The sequence below is a fragment of the Pararge aegeria genome, chromosome 2 (genome assembly GCF_905163445.1).
Source record: "Pararge aegeria chromosome 2, ilParAegt1.1, whole genome shotgun sequence".
NCBI lineage: Eukaryota > Metazoa > Arthropoda > Insecta > Lepidoptera > Nymphalidae > Pararge > Pararge aegeria.
Genome location: NC_053181.1, coordinates 6,803,175 through 6,821,639, shown reverse-complemented (window position 1 = coordinate 6,821,639; position 18,465 = coordinate 6,803,175). Strand labels below are relative to the sequence as shown.

The 18,465-nt window shown below is 35.7% G+C and overlaps 1 protein-coding gene across 1 annotated transcript in view; it reads right to left on the bottom strand.

Moving 5' to 3' along the window:
• Window positions 1-18,465, bottom strand: part of LOC120633287 — a 138,264-nt gene that overhangs the window by 65,907 nt on the left and 53,892 nt on the right. The window contains exon 2 of the mRNA XM_039903471.1: window positions 4,525-4,714. Coding sequence (XP_039759405.1) covers window positions 4,525-4,714 — 190 coding nt within the window. The remainder of the gene's footprint in view (window positions 1-4,524; window positions 4,715-18,465) is intronic.

The following is an 18,465-nucleotide window of genomic DNA, read 5'->3' as shown; positions in this document are numbered from 1 at the left end:
ACACTGAATAACGTTCATGCTCAGCACACAAACATTTTCCAATTGTGGGAATCAAACCCAACTCCTAGGAATCAGAAAGCAGGGTCGCTGTGCACTGCGCCTATCGGCCGAGGTTAGCCCAATCGAGGCTGTTCTTTGGAACACCTTAAATTCATTTTTACGCGACTTTCCCAAGGAGGGAGTTGATTATACAGAAGGTAACATAACTTAATTTTTTTTTGGTAATGAGGCTTGAAAGATTGCGTGATATACCTACATACATTCCAAATACACAAAAAATGCCCTGTTCTCATAGGGATTGAATGCCGGTATGTAAAAACTTAACATCAGAAGACGAAGACGCGGGTAACCTCTAGTTAGTAATGAAAATACTGTCTTGTGCCTAAAGGTAACAACTAAAGTGCCAAGTAGACACTCTACGGGCAATTATTTATAGATTATTTATCAGAGATGTTAACTTTATAACACGAGAAATGAGGCGCTACAACGCGAGGCAGATGACAATCGGGCCGTTGTAGTCGTTTTCAAAAATGAAAAAAATATTTTTTTTATCATATAAATCTGAAATCTACATTGGAATGCATATGAAGAACACCATTGCGTGTGACTAAATGAAATGATAATTATGTGGGAAAAGTGTATAAGTTTTTGCATACGCATTTTCTCAATGGGAATGATGATCTTGATAAATGCAGAAAGTGTGTACTGTTGAGCGGGATTTGTCGGCTGTGCGAATAACTAGTGTATCCCTTCAAGTTGAAGCCTTTTGTAGTTTTAACTAAATGCGATTATGCCGTATCATCATTATCATTATTCTCAACTTATTAGTGTCCCACTGTTGAGCAACGTTGATTATCACGTGTAAGTTATAATAACCGTGGTCGGCTTTACGTGATCATATCGAAGGCATTGGGTGGGACTTCGGCTTTTCTTTCGGGAGGCCGAGTTCGGACCTCGATCAAGCACCTCTAGCATTTCTGAGTTATGTGCGTTTCAAGAATTTAATTTACCGGTGCCGGTGATACCGACGAAATCTTTCACGAATGTTTTTCAGTGTCTGGGTGTTTATATGTATATTATGAGTATTTATGTATATTATTCATAAAAATATTCATCAGTCATCTTAGTACCTAACACAAGCTACGCTTACTTTGGGGCTAGATGGCGATGTGTATTTATTTATTTATTATTTATTTAATCTTCCATATTTTTATGCAAAGGTTAGAACCACTGCCATTATTAATGACAACCAGATAGGATTGCAGTCATGGGCTTGCTTGGAAAATCAGTAGCGATACAAAATAAATAAATAGTTTTGACTTGATAAAGGAATCAAAACTAGGATTCTTGTAATCCGTAGTGTAACATGCTAGTAGACTTTCACTTGATCAACGAGGCAGTAATTAAAGTACTGTAGGTACGATTGTCCACCTATCTGCACTGAGCTAGCGTGGTGGACTACGGCCTTAACCCCTTCTCATTGTGGGAGGAGACCCGTGTCCTGTAATGGCCGGTTGTTGAAGGAGTTATTATTTTTTTACTGATTGACAACCCTGTCCCATATTCACTAAAATATCTGCCTTGTCCAAAACGGCAGGTTCATTTCGCAATCCACTGAAACTATTTTATTTTTAGTGTTCAGTAGTTAAACAAAAACCATTACCATCTTAGGCCAATTTCAATTAAGCATTAGGTACTACCAATTGACGCTGTTCCAATTATCACATGTTTAATGAAATAAACGGTTGGAATTGAAAATATATCGACAAGCCTTTTTCCTGGATGAATAAGGCTATGTCACTCTCAGACTCTTTAACTATCTCAATTTAATAAATTAGATTCCTTTGAGAAAAAAGGACAAACAACCAATCATACTTTAGCATATTATATAATATCTTTTGTCTTTAAGTATGAATAACTACCTAACTAAAAATATCTTTATACGAATCAGCTATAATTTTTAATCTGTCAAGTAATTATTCGACCTACAAAAAAAGGTTTTAAGAACATAAGTAGCTAAATAAACATCGATTTTTTAGATACTATAGCTACTGCAAATGTATGTGTTTAAATAAGTGTAATGTGAATGTGTGATGATGCGTGTGTGTGCGTGTATTCGCCGGCTTTGCTTTGAGCGCCTTACCGGGCAGACGGGATGTCCCGGATTAGATTTAAGGGGTAAAAGTACTGAAACGAGACAACACTATCCAGATTTACATTACAAAGAAAAGGACGCAAGGATTGGAGATTTAGAGATTATGATTCATAAAGAGAGGAGAATGAATGGAAAATTATTAGGGAGGGTACAAACGGGCAGAGTTGAATGCCAATGTACGTAATAATGTGTGTTTATAGAATAAATATAGCATGTTTTTATTTAGAGCCTCTGCGACACAGCAGTTATATGCGTAAATACTATTCTCAACGATGAATATCAAGTACGGTACTCACGCTTTTGGACCTAAACGCACACTTGCGATTGCCGGGTTAAAATTTTGGGTTTTCTGACCGATTCACAGTATTCTTCGTCCTCTCCCTTGCCACAGAGAGCAAGGTTAGGCGGGTGCCAGTTGTTATTATTGACATGTCAAGATGGTTTTTGCGAGCTTAAGAGAATAGAGCCCTAACTACTTTGAAAGAGAAGGCGTGTGCCGTTAGGAAGTCGAAGAATTTGGTACGAGTACAGATAATTCAAAATACCAAAGGTGATAAAAAATATAGATGTAGCCTGGCAAGAACTGGTTAATTTTTTTGATTTCCTTCGGGTAAGTTTAATTAAGTCTCGTATACAGGACAGAATACAAATAGTATTTGAGTTTAGTATCAATAAAACCGTTTATTGAGAGTCACGCGCGGGCCCCTTTGTTGCGTCCGAGCTCATCTCCACGTTAATCTGATGCCATAATTGATTCACTGATATCTTTCACGCTCCCGAGTCTGACAATCATCTATCCGTGCTTTTTAATGTACGTGGATAACCGATCTTCTTCCAAAATATTAAACTTTAGTATTAAGCTTTGTACAATGTCATTTTACGGTGTTATTTATTTTTATAAGTGTAAAAAAAATTAAATAGCTTTCTCGTTTTCAACTTGGCAATATATTTCAGATTTTTTTGTGTTTATTGAACAGGGTGTATTTTATAATTAGAATTTAATTAATTAACCCATCACCGGCCATATCAAGAGCATGGATTAGTTCACTGAACTGCCGAAATGCGAATTGGTGGAATTTACACGACTTTAAAAAACATTATGGAGAACTCACAGGCCTGCAGCCTTCCTCGCAATGTTTTCTTTCACCGTTAAAGCAAGTGATATTTAATTGCATGAAAAACGCACATAACTAAAAAAATTGGAGTCGCGTGCCGGAGATCCAACTCGCTCCTCCAGGAGTAAGGTTGAATAGGACTTCGGTAACATACCTCAAGGCTATCACCGCGTTATATGACGGTGCCATACTTGATACAAATCTCTTCTGCCTAGCAAACAACTTTATTTATTGATTTTGCTCCAGGTTTTAATAGTTATCTCTAAAGTTATTAATATAGTTAAAAAATAATAATAACAATAAGTATTAGGTACAGTTTTTATTCTGCACGAAGTGACCGGAAATATCAAAACCGGTCCGACTGAACTGTATAACTTTTTTTGGCACATTACGTGTGCCGATTGTTTTATTAATTTCAGCGACGTTACCTTTGGGTTATGAATTCCAGTCATTGACAGAGATATATTAATTTTAATTAAGTTCATAAAATGGTGAGGCAGGGTTGGCTTATGCTGAATATTTTAAGAAAGGTTATTGAATTTATATTTAGTGCGGAAGTGTCGCTCTGCTCAAAGCTTTTTTGAATAATAATTAACAGAGCCCTGAGTGTCAATGACAGTTTTTGCATCAAATTTGATATCTCAAAGTATTATTTGATGTACAACGCTTTTGTAATATCCCTCAAGTAATAATATATAATCTGTCATAAAGAATGATTTCATAGAGCTTTCTCTTCCTTAAGTATTGATGTAGGAAACTGCTATTTTATTGATTTTCGTAGATTGTCAAATTCTATTTTAATTCAATATTTTATTTCAACTCTATAAATATTTATGAAACGTCAAGACTGTCTGTTGCTCTATTGTAAGTCTTACAATTTGCAATTTAACATTCATTTCCTATCGTGTGAGAGATGAAAGCGGAGCTGGATGCTTTGACCTTTGTCATTTAGAAATTCATCAATTGAATATTGAATTGAATTGTTACCTCGCTGTGCTAAATTAATGTCTTTTAACACACTGTATAAACTTATGGATCGGTAGATCCAAAACTACCTCAGGAATCTTAGCATAAAACCGTTTACTCAATCCCACAAATGATTTTTGTGACTTCGCAGACGAAAATAAAAATTTAAACAGTAATATTTGAGTTCTAAAGGAAGATGGAGAAACGGTTTGCATCATGTAAATAAGATTCTGGATGCCTGGCAGGATAACTAAAACTGGGGCTGCTTAAATTAGAGATTGTACTCACCCGATATGGTCTTGTTGAGCAAGTTGTTGAAGACTTCTTTCTTGGGTGACAGGTGAGGGGTGTGCGGCGTGTGGGGCGTGTGTGACGGACGGTCATGGTGCACGGGAGCGGAAGGCGGACGGGGCACCGCGCGCTCCTCCGGTGAACGTCGAGGAGGAGTCTTACTGCGTCTCAGGTCTGATGAAAGGCCCTGGAAGAAGGAAATAAGAAGCACATTAATTGAAGTTTATTTAAAAAAAAAAAACACGTGATCACAAACGTCGATTTATCTGCGAATTTGTATTAAATGTGAGTCTCGGGCTGTGGATGAGTGCTAGGATATGGTAAATAGCTGCGAAATAATCACATTAAAAAATGTCTCAAACTAAAGTATATACTATAAGTCTAGTTTAACGCCGATGAGTAATGGTGCAATCTAAGTTGGTAGCGGGCTAACATGTTAGATTATGGCAGTTATATTACACCACCACTAATCGGTTTCTACGCGCCATCGTACTGGAAAGCTACATCGCTTGGTAAATACATAAGACTTGGTGTCGCGACTTTGTTGGTAGAGTGGTAACTAGCCAGGCCTGAAGCCTCCTATCAGATAAAAAACTTCTGTTAATGAGGGTCACCTGCGCTTACAAAATACACCGTAGGTACTCTAAGAGTGAGATCTATTGAGCTTACTGTGACTTGGTTTAATCAAAGTAAGTCTTAAAACGAGAGATTTATATCGGATAAATTACTATACCGCTACACGCTATAGCTACACGCTATAAAGATATAGGTAGAGCGTTGTAAACCTTATCTAGCTTACCGTTTTTTTAAATCCTCTATGGAAGTATTTAAAAAGTTTGTAGGTTTTGCTCTCCGATAACAAATATTTTAAATCACATAATATTATTACGATCTTATCACAATAATATAATAAATATAAATTAATGCTCCTGGGCTTATATGTATAATGAATTGTGATTTGATTTGGTCTTTGCATAACCATGAGGTGATTTCTCCGCAATCACTGCAGACTTTGTCCACCAACGGATCACTATTAGGAAGTTTCATTATTTCGCTTAATGGAATTATAAACTACGTGATGGCATTAACAATACGAATTAGGTATTTAGTACTCACGTACGCATAAATTAGTCAGAAACGAAATAACTAAATAGTGTTCACTGTACCATTCGTTTCAATTAACTTTTAACAAGTTTTTTTCGGCTGTTTTATTGCATAAGTGAAAGTTTATTCAGCGAAGTCTAGCTTATTAATTAATAATTACACACTCGATTTATGAATCTATCTTATATAAGATGTGGTAATAAGAAAGCGTATTTGCAATTGTCAAACTGTTTTAGCAAGTGTTTTGGCCAGCCTGTTGGTAAGAGTAGGTTTGTAGTACTTTAATAGTTCCTTGATTGAAGCTCCTTATATATATCCATCTATCTCCAGGATTCGTGCTACAAATAAGCTAAATTTCGTCAAGATTGGCGCATTGGTTGAGCCAAATACAAGCAAGAAACAAAGAGACACATTTTATTACTAAGGTTATTTCCGCCCACTAGCATCAAAGATAGCGTTGAGTATGTAAGCTTTTATTTTCCTATCTCCCATAAAATATAAGTTGATTTGCCCAGCAATGGGACGGTAATATCTGGGGTTGATGAGTGAGTGAGTGATTTTTAATATACAACCACTCTACATACTATTTTGAACAAATAAAATCTACTTTGATAGTGTACTTCGATACCGGTGAAGTAAAACATCTTGAGGAAATCCGTATACCTGAGAGTTTTGAAATATATTCTTTTTTATGTATTTTTTGTAGCTATAAAAGTATATTCATTCATTTATTTATTAAAGGGCGTGTGAAGTCTACCTTTCCGTTCTTGGTGGAGGACTACATCTCCATCTTATTCCGATAGAAGGCACATGTCCTGCAATGGTGTGAGCGGGTAATGATAACTACAGATATGCTTGGCAATGATTACACCAAGCAGCAAGTTAACAGCTGTTTAATTAAGATTAGGAAATAAAAATATCATAACATTAATTTCAGTTCAAATTGTGTTTAGACTGCTTTCTGTATGAGTAAATCATGTTAAATTTCCTAATAGGACTACTGCAGATTCAGTAGATGCAACTATCAAATAAATCACAGCGGATCCAAAACGGGGAATGACGGAATCGGCAGTCGGAGTCAACGATCAAAATCTACAGTCTCTAATCTAACAGAAGTCGAACCACTTAAAACAAATCGAGATTCAAATTGGACACTTGTTCATTGCGTCAGTCCGATACAAACCGTTCACGAGGCGCACTGATTACGCTCATTGAGGAGTTGAGGAGCGCGACTTGACCGCTTCATGGCGAATATTCGCATTTAACAAGGTTAAATATGCAAACAGCGGCTTCAATAAGGACATGCCTATTTTACACGTTCGTTATGAATTGCGCATGGTGCGGTTAGAAATGCACACCCTATCGTACCGTAAGTCTAACCTCCAAAGTGCTAAGCGTGTAATTTTTTCCATACGTTTACTTATTCGATCGCGTGGAAGTTTTTCAAATATCTAAAACTACAATTACTTAGTATGAAATCTAATGAGCGCCATCTAGTTACAATACTAAGAAATAAGTATCATCACAAAATGGCGCTCGATCTATGTAATATCCGAATAGTAACTCAATCAATGTGTTTGATGATTTTACTATCAATTACAACATTTATATAATCATCATATCAACCTCCTCTCCTCTTACAATAAGAAGGGTTAAGGCCGTAATTCACCACGCTGCTGGCCCAGTACGTAGATTGGTGGACTAAAATTTAATTTCTATCTAGGTATAGCGCTTCAAAATAAATACTTAAAAAAAATTAAACCTCTAGTAACTAAATAGCGCGATTGAAAGGGCTAAGGGCAATAACACAAAAAAATCAGAAATAAAAATAAACTTCAGATCAATGATTAAGCTTTTGAATCTTTTGAACATAGCTCAAACAAAAAAGAAATGAAAATGGTAATGGGTAGAAAACGTAGTACAAATGATATTAGGTAAGTCGCAAAAAATTTGGCTTAAACTCAAAGTGATAATAATACAGTTTGCTTTCATATAACTCTTCTTCCCTCTGCACGGCTAGCATGGGCAGTAGACAATTATATACCCGGGGAAAGGATATAAATTTATCTTCTCCCACAGTTTTATCAACTCTCAGAGCACTGGCGCCCAAGTGGAAATAATATCCAAATAATATATATGTATTAATAAACGGGGGTAAACTTGTCCTATTTCAAGTTCCAGTGATTTAGCAGGTGGGCCCGTTAATTATATCCCTTGTCTGGGGATATAATCGGGGGATATCATTTTTATCTCCAGCCCGTGCTAGCCCTGCTGGTGTCGTACGGGGCGATTAAGAGAATGTGACGGAGAACAGGACAGACAGCAGCGTCCTCTGTGCTAGTACTATCATTTACTGCGATCATAAACACGTCTGCCCACCGTTCGGAAAGACCTTTAGTTCAGTGGTGGCGTAATATAGGCTATTTAAGATGGGCATAGACTTATTCTTTCATAGAAGAAAATGATTTAAGGACCTCCCGTGTGAAAATATACAACACTCTGCTCAGTGAATTCCAGCCATTTCTAATAATATTTTACTACCACTAAAGTTTTATAAGAGCGGTTATAGCGTATTGGGTTCAACTTCACCTTCGGGGGGCTGAGTTTGAATCCCAACATGCACCTCTGACTTTTTTAAGTTATATGCGTTTTAAGAAATTCAAATATCACTTGCTACAGGTGAAGGAAAACATCGTGAGGAAACCTGCATGCCTGAGAATTTCACATAATGTTCTCAAGGGTGTGTGGAGTCCACTAATCCACACTCGGCCAGGACTACGGCCTTAACCCGTTCTCATTGTGGTAGGAGACCCGTGCTCTGTAGTGGGCCGGTAATGTGATGATGATGTTGATGAAAGTTTTTTTGGAAACTTAACCATACAAAACTGATAAGTTGTGTTTACTTTGATAAACATGAAGTTAGATAGTCGACAGAGTATATAATTGGCGAATTACAACAATAACCAACCCTTGCCAACGTAGACAAGGAAGCCAATAAGTATCATAGAATCGTCGATTCGCGCCACAGATCTGTCTAATATCGTATTGGAATTTGTGATGCCGTTTGACCCCTGTTAACCCAGATTACGCTCCTCGGCGCCTGATTCGTCCTCGGCAAGCCTGATTGTGTTGTGACACAAACTGTAATGTATTATGTGTTAACTCTTGCTGCAATCACGGCTGCCTACAATTACAATACGTACCGAACTTACGATTTATTTCGAGCGATTCGTGTTCCATGTTGCTCTTTGATTTATAAATTCTTGTAACACGCCGCCATTAGGAGTGCGTTTATTTATTTATGGTTCCTTGTTAATTGTGCTTGTTAATACAATTTATAGGGTTATGTTTTTGATGCAAATTTCTATTGTTAGTAACAGATAGGGAAAAACTTTATTGCAACTCGTATAATGTTATCTGTCTACCTCTTAGGGGTTCTACCATCAATTTGCTTTCTAGTGCTGTTCAATGACGGTATCCATAACTAACTCATCTATTATTTAAAGACAAATTTAAAAGTTATAAAATAATAAAGATTATCATAAAACCTTGTCCTAAAAAATTAACGGCACAAAAACTATATTTAATATTATAAGGATCAAAGTTTATATTTCAAACGAATGCACTATCATCGGCGTCCGCTGTTTTCCGAATTAGTGGTAATCTATTGGCTCTCCGAACTTTATCTTAAATACCCGAAATGTGTTTATGTTCCCACGATCACTCCCACTAACTTCATGATAATCGGTATTTGTATAACTTTGCGCTTATTAATTAGGTTTCTTTGTTATTCCGTTCCGAAAACCAAGTAAGTATATTCATAAAGTACCAAAGTCACCAACATAACCCAAGGATTCAAAAATAAGTGCACTCCAAAACAACTTTATATTTATAACGCTGTGCCCATGTTAAACATTATTAAAGTGTTCTGGAATATTGACTGGATGGGGAAGACAAAAAAATATGTGGTATCAATGTATGGAACTTGTCTTAATTATAATAATGTACTAGTTATTCTAATATTGACATTTGTTTTGTGCTGTAGGGTTGCGCGCATTGCGTCATGTGTAATGATGCGCTCCCAGACAGGCGTATTTTCTATATATTGTTATAGATGATGATGATGATGATGATGAAGATGATGATGATGGTGGTGGTGGTGGTGGTGGTAGTGGTGGTGATGATGATGATGATGTTTTTTATGCACTTTTCGATAAAATGGATGCCACGGGATATGAAATTGCCGCAATAATTAAAGATGCTCGTTTTTCTTCAAACACTCAATTTCGTATGACATTAGCAATGAATTTAGAAGAATTTGAATTTTCCAAAACATTAGGAATCATCTTCCAATGCCCGATGTTAATAATAAAATCATTCAACCCCTATGTCTTCAGTTGGAAGATTCAATTTAGAGTCTATCCTATTTATACGCAAGATAACAGAATAAATGCACTATTAAATTCAATAGTAGAAAGTAAAATTTTGGATGTTAACTTACACCACACATCCCGACTTACCAAAGGTCTATCTCAAAGTCTATTAAAAATCTATACTAGATTTATAAAATAAACAAAAATTTTATGGACATCTGAGGTGTAAATTTAATTTCCTCGCGAGACCTCTTGATAATTTAATATTCTGCACATATTCACTCTTTGCTCTTTTCTGCTTCGGTTAACATGCAATTTTATTCAATTAATTTAGTCAATATATCAATATTCCTTCCTTATTTAAACATAAACTGTATAAGTACAGCGTGTAACGCATCCCAGCAAAAAATGTAATAGTTATGCAGTTACAGAAGTATCTATTGATGATAACATTATTGTATAGTTCAGTGTATTAAAATAAAATATTAAGACAGTTAATAATAGTTTTGTTTAATAAAGGTATACCTACTATTATCGATCAATATTAGCAATTAAAATGATAGTACATTTCCGGTAGTCTGTGTTTACTTTAAAATATGTAACGTGAGAAATATTGATTATTTGCCCCATTGTAGAGCTTATCAAGTAAATAATAACATAATTGGTCTAGTATTCAAACCGATATATTTTAATACATAAAAGTGATATACCACTCACTGAGATTACAGTCTCATAATCTTAGGAAAAAGAAAGCTGGAAGAAGTTGAAGGAAATTTGGAATTTAGGTTTTTCTTTTAATTTTACATCCGCCATTAAACGATTTTACGGAGGGTTTTAAAATATAAATATACTACGACAATACACACATACAAATTTGAAATAAAGTTTGAGAGATTGAACAGAAATTCTGAACTGGATCCTCTGAAATTTGGCCCAAAAATAGCTTGCTCTCTGGAGCTCCGACTTACTCATTCTCTACTTTTTAATTAGGAAAGTATTTCAAATTTCAAAATAATTAGAAGAAATTTTACGTTGATGAAGTCGCGGCATAAGCTAGTGACATCCATATAAAAAACGATTATTAATTAATTCTTTTTTCTCGTATAAAATTACAATTAATATTATAAAACGTATTATAAGATAAGGATAGGCACGTATTTAAATTATAATATATAAGAATTTTTTATCCGCTGAATAATAGATAAAGATATAAAGTTTTGCCAATGGCAGTTGTGTCTTTATTTTATCCGTTTTAAAATCAAATGCATAAATTTGATTGAAGGTAATTAAAACAACCGTGCTACCCTATAATAAAATTATTATTACAAGTAGGTATGAAGAATATGCAGTTAGATAACTCTTATCTACGTCATAAGACAGATAAATAATTCAGATAAAAATCCGTCCTTAAGTAAGTAATTAAAGTCTACATTCTGTGCATATAGGAATTAACTACTGTCAGTTACTCTAATCCGTTATGTCAGTGAAGATCACATTAGGAATAATACGTATTTACTTATTTGTCATGTTGTATCTAAATGCTTATATTTAGATACTATTGTTGGAAATTGTAATGTAAAGTCAATTTTACATAAAATCGTAACACCTATTCATCTCGTAAGAAGTCTAATGAAATGGGTGCTACATTTTTACTAACGTAAAATTTTAACAATGATTGATATCCTAGTTAGCTGATCGACACTCAGTAGCTACGGCAAGAAAAACATCTAGTTGCTTTTATTTGTAAACATTTTATTACAGCACACTACAGAATGAGGTAAAATCATTTTTGAAAAGAGAACAATGAACCAAGAAACCAGCTGGGCACTCAGAATTATAAAAGTTTCCACCACGTTGGCCAAGAACGAATTGTCAGACTTCAGTGCATAAACAAAATTATCATAAGCATCAACCTAATGCTTGCTTTACCCATTAATTCCACCAGCAGTAAAGCAAATCCTAATAAAGATCAAAACACATCAAGCTTATCTTACAGAGGCTACGTAATGGTGACATACAAACAGACACCAAAACGATAGTAACATTTACCGTAGCATTACGCGTTTTGTCTGTAATATATGTGAGCCGATTAATTTATGCCCCACTTATTTGTACCGAGATAATGTTACAAACCTCACGTATTTGTATATCACACGCTTATCTGTTAATTCTTGAGCTGTCAACGCTTCGCGACGACAGTTTTTCCATTGTTCCGAGAAACGAAACGATCTTCTTTGACATTTAGAAAACAACTTCGTACGGAGCCAAAAACTTAACGCCACTTTCAATAACTCAAGTATAAGTTGCAAATGTTTTTTTATGCTTCAATATTATGATGCGTATAAGCCGTAATGACTGAGAAGACATGTTATGGCATCTTTTTATTACAATATACGAACTATGTTATACTTTAACGAAATGATGATTATACGATGGAACCCAATGCACCCATATCAAGCTTTATTATATATCTGTACTTATATTATAAAGATTTTTTATTTTTTTGTTCCCAATAGGCTCCGAAAGTACACGACCGATTTTAACAATTTCAAATATCTCATTGGTTTAGTGCTTCTTATGTTTGACTACTGAGGATAGAACGTAGGGCTATGTTGAGCCCCGTTTTCGATACCCAAACAGCACAAGGTATTTTGTCAAGAAATTGTCAGTACCATGTAGTATCAAAGAAACCTTACAATTATTTTACGCTTATTCTAGCTACCACAGTAAAGCAAAGATAACAATTACCAACTACCGCATCGAAACAAAGCAACGTACATAAAAACGTAGGTTAACGATTCGTCAATTAAAATGAAATAAATGAAATACATATAAAATTAAGTAGGTAGGTACTTCCACCTTTTTTAGATGTCGGTTAAAAATAAATTATAAATAAAGTGTTTGTTTTGTTTAATTTAATAATTAGAGATATTCGAGATTGAATGGAATTTTTTAACTATGTACGTGAATTAAAACGCAGAAGCGAGATAGCTTAGATAAGAATATAATATCTGAGACACACGTCCTGTTTCTTTAACTGGCACGTTTAATCATATTATTTACATATGTGCATTTCCTACAGTGCAGTATGTTTTACATTATATGTAAGATGTTATAACTATGACACTATTTACCTATGATCAATACAATGTTTCCTTTGAAAAACGTTACGAGTCTAATACGTTGGGCTGCCATTTTAGGCCTATTATCTGTTGCAAGTGTCTGTATGTTTGTTAATTCTATTATTATTTTTACATATGCCACCTCCTGCCCTCTACTAAGCCACGTTGAAGAAATTTGTCTTAAAATAAGCTTGCATTCTGAAGAGCGAAATAAGTTACTTTTCCACGAAATATTCTTAGAGTATTTAAAAAGTAGCCTTTATTACCTGTACGCGGATTCATCGACCGTTCCAAGTTTTGGAAACAGCTTGTATCCTGGCCATAAAAAAGTAGTGATTCTTGTCAGATGTGATATATCGAAACAATTTTGTATTGATAAAATGGTTTATTAAAGTATACAAATATGATACAGGTACGTTATAAATAACAAAATATAGGAAATATTTTCAAGATTACCGATTTTACGTTAACGTCCATCTGTCCCACCACATAATATTATGTCACACTTAAAAAAAAATCTAAAATATCACGTCGAAGTTTGCCTATCTTTGAGACCGTGTGTCGGCGTGTATATGTTCCAAATCTGGGATTTAATGTTTCATAATGTTTTTTTTAGTCGAATTATAATTTATATCGAGTTATCGCGACCATTGAGCTGACATCGTCATTGGTGCCATGGACATGACCCCAAGAGTTTTTTTAACCGCCGAGAATCGCGGCTTTACGGATAATATTGTGATAAACTACAGTTTACCTACTTTAGCAGTAAACATTAGCATTACGCAATGATGAACTATCAGAAAACTTCCAGATAACTCGGAATTCATAAGATTTAAAATGTAATCATCAACTCTTTATCGGTCCAATAGAGACCTCGGTTAAGCTCTCAGAATGAGAAGGGTTCAAGCCGTAATCAAGCTAGTACGGACTGGTAGAGTTCACACGCCTCTGAGAGCTCACAGGCATGCAGGTTTTCGATGTTTTCCTTCACCATTGATACTCGTACCTTACATTGCTTCAAATGAAGTATTCAATATTTTGTTTTAAATGCCAAGTAATATTGTTTTTGCTTTATTTTACTTTATTTAATTAATTAATTAATTTAAATCATAACTAAGAAATATTAAAGTCATTGGACTAATAAAAAGAAGTTTCTGCGTCAAACATCGTCAATCAATATAGTATATGTCCTATGGCATTTTATTATGGGGTAATGCTGCTGATATAGATTCTATTTTCGTCCTGCAGAAAAGGGCTGTTCGTGCGATATATAAAATGGGCCCAAGAGAGTCATTAAGGGATAACTTTAAAGAAGTTAAAATAATGACGGTGCATAGTCAGTACAAATATGAAAATTTAATTTATGTCCATAAAAATATATCAAAATTTAAAAAGAAAATGCACTGTAACAATATAAATATTAGAAGCAAAAATAAACTCGTTGTGCAGTTTACTAGGCTACACAAAATTGCAAATTCATTCAAGGGCAATTGTATATTATTTTATAACAAATTACCAAATGAAATCTTTGAGTTGTCTCTCAATAAGTTCAAAGTTTATATAAAACGTAAGCTTACAGAAAAATCCTATTATAAGATTAAGGATTATTTAAACGATAAAAAAGCTTGGGTGTGAATTGCTCTAGCTTCATAGCTTAATTTAAATTTACTGGAAGATGGTGATAACAAAAAAATAAATTTACCCGGCTAAGTTTGTTGTGGGCTCTTCTTAGACCAGGGCGCGTTTGGAACCCTCGTTATCACCATCCCGTTACAATTATGTAAACAAATATGTATGAACGCTTCATAAGTGCCTGTGATAGGCCTACATGAATAAAGAAATTTTTAATTTGAATTTTGAATTTTGTATATAATAAACGAATCGCTAACCTATGTTAGTAAACATTTATTTAATAACTGCGTTGGTCTAGTAGTTTGGATGTTCACGAGGTTCTGGATTCAAATCCCGGGTCGAGCTAAATTATATAAGGTATTGCGTATTTTCTATTAAAGAATTTTCGGTGCCAGGCCCGAGTTAGGTAGCTGACGGTAACAGCCCGAAAAGCCGTCGGTAGGTCGCGTCGGACCCGGTTATTTCCACACAATTTTGATAATAGTCGTTAAAGACCACCAACCTGAATTGGAGCAGCGTGTTGGGCCTGTGCTCTAAAACATCTTTCCTATGAGAAACCAGACCTGTGCCCAGCAGTCGGATGTTACTAGACTGCTGATGAATATATTACTATTATACTAATACTATTATTACAAAATTCGTTAAAAAAAGATTAAAATAAACTATTGCTCAAAGCAAACAGTTGTTAATATCCAAGCTTTTTATACATAGTAGTGTAGCCTTTTCGTGGATTACAGTTCAAAACCGCTACCGCATCGGGAGCCTTAGCAAACATACGTTAGGGCGCTCATGCGTTTTATTAGTAGAGATTTAGAGAAATAAAACTGTAGTTAAGGAATAACCTTAATTCTTATTTAAAACCGTAAATAAACCTCAAACATAGTTAATGAAAGTATGATATACCAACACTGCCACTGGCGTGCACTGCATACATGCACAAAAGAGCTGCCTACCCTAACATTTTCATATAAGTGGGAACGGAGAAAGATTTTGCCATTTTATGCCATTTTATTTGCTATATTTAATTGCTTCTTTGTGCTTACCCTGGTCCATATTCCTGTTCACGTCACTGAACACTGTTAGCTATTTTAAAGCTATTTGGAAACGTTCTTTTTGGAATTATATCTATCTCTTCCAAACCGCGGCCAAAGACCATAAGACTAGACTTTGGACGCGGTTTTAAGAGCTTTAGGACACCGGAACCATGAAATTGTCACCGAAAAAAATTTAAATTTTCAATAAAAATTAAAAGTTTTGTTGTTTTGTTTGGTTGGTAATAATATATCCAATTGTTGATTGGCTGGAATGTTGAGCTATACTGAGCCGAGGTTTCAGCCACATATTAAGCACAACTATGTATTCTTTCATTCTATTCTTAAATACAGAATTTTTGTAATTCCATTTTTGTTTTATTCAAATTAATATGGCTTTAGTTATAGTCTAAATACAGCAGCAGTGAATAATTATAAAGAGATCCGCTATGCTTAAAATCGATTATAGACTAACATAGTCACCAAAGCTAGCAGCTCTGGGTGGGCTTTAAGTAAGTCAAGCAAATTGGTCCATCTGAGGCAGCTTCCTTCATGTCTTTCTCTACAACATCGCTTCATCGACCTCTAAGTCGTCTACGGTTTCTACTTCCTCCAATTTCATCATCCGCAGCCTTACAACGTCCCACTGCGGGCCACAGGCCTCCACTCTCATAGGAGAGACGATTTTACAGCCTAGACTCACCACGCTGCTCCAATGCGAATTGTCCATCCTCCATCAACATCTTGGAGGCTCTGCACAACATCATATCACCCTATTACCAGCCCACTTCAGGGCATGGGTCTCTACCCACAATGAGTAGGGGATAAGGCCGCAATTCATCACGCTGGTCCAGTGCGGAATGGTGGAGTCCACACACCTTTGAGAACATTATGTAGAACCCTCAGGCATGCAGGTTTCCTCACGATGTTTTCCTTCACCGTTGAAGCAAGTTATATTTTAATTATTAAAAACGCACATAACTCAGAAAAGTAGGAGGTGCGTGCTCCTACCCACGGGGCTATACTGAATTTAAAAAAAAATCCAGTTAATTCGCATGGGATCTGCGTGTTATATATAGGAACTAAAACCTTCATTTAGAAATGGCGCCCGTGACCAGCCATGGTACAATAATAGACTGAGGATGAGGATAGAATAATATTAACAACTTGCTTTCTTCAGTAATCGGATGGCGGTTAAATTGTCCCACTGCCTTATAGTATTCCGATCGTACCCGGAACGTACTACGACGGATGTTCAACAAGCCGTTTAGCGTATGCCTCTGGAATAAATGAGGAAAGCCGGGAACTTGTTGGAATAGACTCTAACTGTACTGCGGTGAGAAAAATATATTGTGTTTATATTGCATTTACTGACTACCTCTTTGACGCAGCGATACAAATGATATTACTCCGAATAGAGTGGAACGATAATATATATGTGTATCTCTTACAAGCAGCGATACAAATGATATTACTGCGAATAGAGCTGAACGGCGATAGCTTAGTTGTTAACACTAAGACCGTATAACTTTCCGGAGTTATGTTTGTTTTAAATTTAAGTATACAAATAACAGTTGCGGTAACGGTGAAGGAGTACGTTGTGATAAAACTCGGTCTCCATAATGATATCAAAGGCGTGTGAATTCTATTAGCGTGGTTGACTACCGCCAGGGCCCTTCTCATTCTGAGACTCGTGCCCTGTAGTGGTCATTTCTAACCCATTAAGGGTTAGTAATTAATGATGAGGTTAAGTGATCTATAATATTGTCAGTTCAAGATAAACTTTAAGGCGTTAGCCACAAATGTTTATTTATCACGTAAATTTAGCCTGAGCTACAAAATATTCGTAACTAATATGAAAAATATTTACAACTGAACTGGGTTAAAGTCACTCAACCAGCTATTGGGAGGGCTATGTTGGGAGTTTCCCTGTAGGATAAAATTAGTAACAATGAGATCTGTAGTAACAGAGAGAAAAGTCACTGACATATCCCAAACTATCAGCAACTCAGTGTAGGTGAAATGGCTGTTGGATCAGTGAAAGATCTAAAATGTAGATCAATAACAAGCAAGCATAGTGTGGGCGGCCTAAAGCACGATAGACCAACGACATAAAGAGTGACAAAGAGTGGGTGAATGAGGTAGGCTGAGGACCGGTTTGGAAGGCGCTTCTTGGGAAAGGCCTATGTTTAGAAGTGAACGTTTGCAGGCTGAAATGATGATGATGAATGATGAGTTAAGTACTTTCATTCATAGTCTAGTTGGGATATTAATGTGTTGGAATGGCAACCCCACGCCGGTAAACGCAGCGTCCCCCAACGAGGTGGACCGACGTCATCGGGCGGGTCGCTGGGAGCCGCCGGAAACAAGCGGCTCGTAAACGTGGATTTTGGAACTTCCTACAAAAGACCTATGTCCAACAGTGGACGTCAATCGGTTGAATCGATAATGATGATAGTCTGAAACCCAAACAGCCCAAACAGGATACCAAACCTAGGACCAGTGGTTGAATACGCCACTTATAAACCAACAAGGGAGTTTAGGAAACAAATAGTTTTATTCCCACATTAAATACATATTAAGTATAGTAACCTCCTAGTAAGTAGGTTTAAATAAATACTATCTACGGAAGTGGTTGTTATCGTGGTAATTAATTATATATTTAAGGGAGTCTAA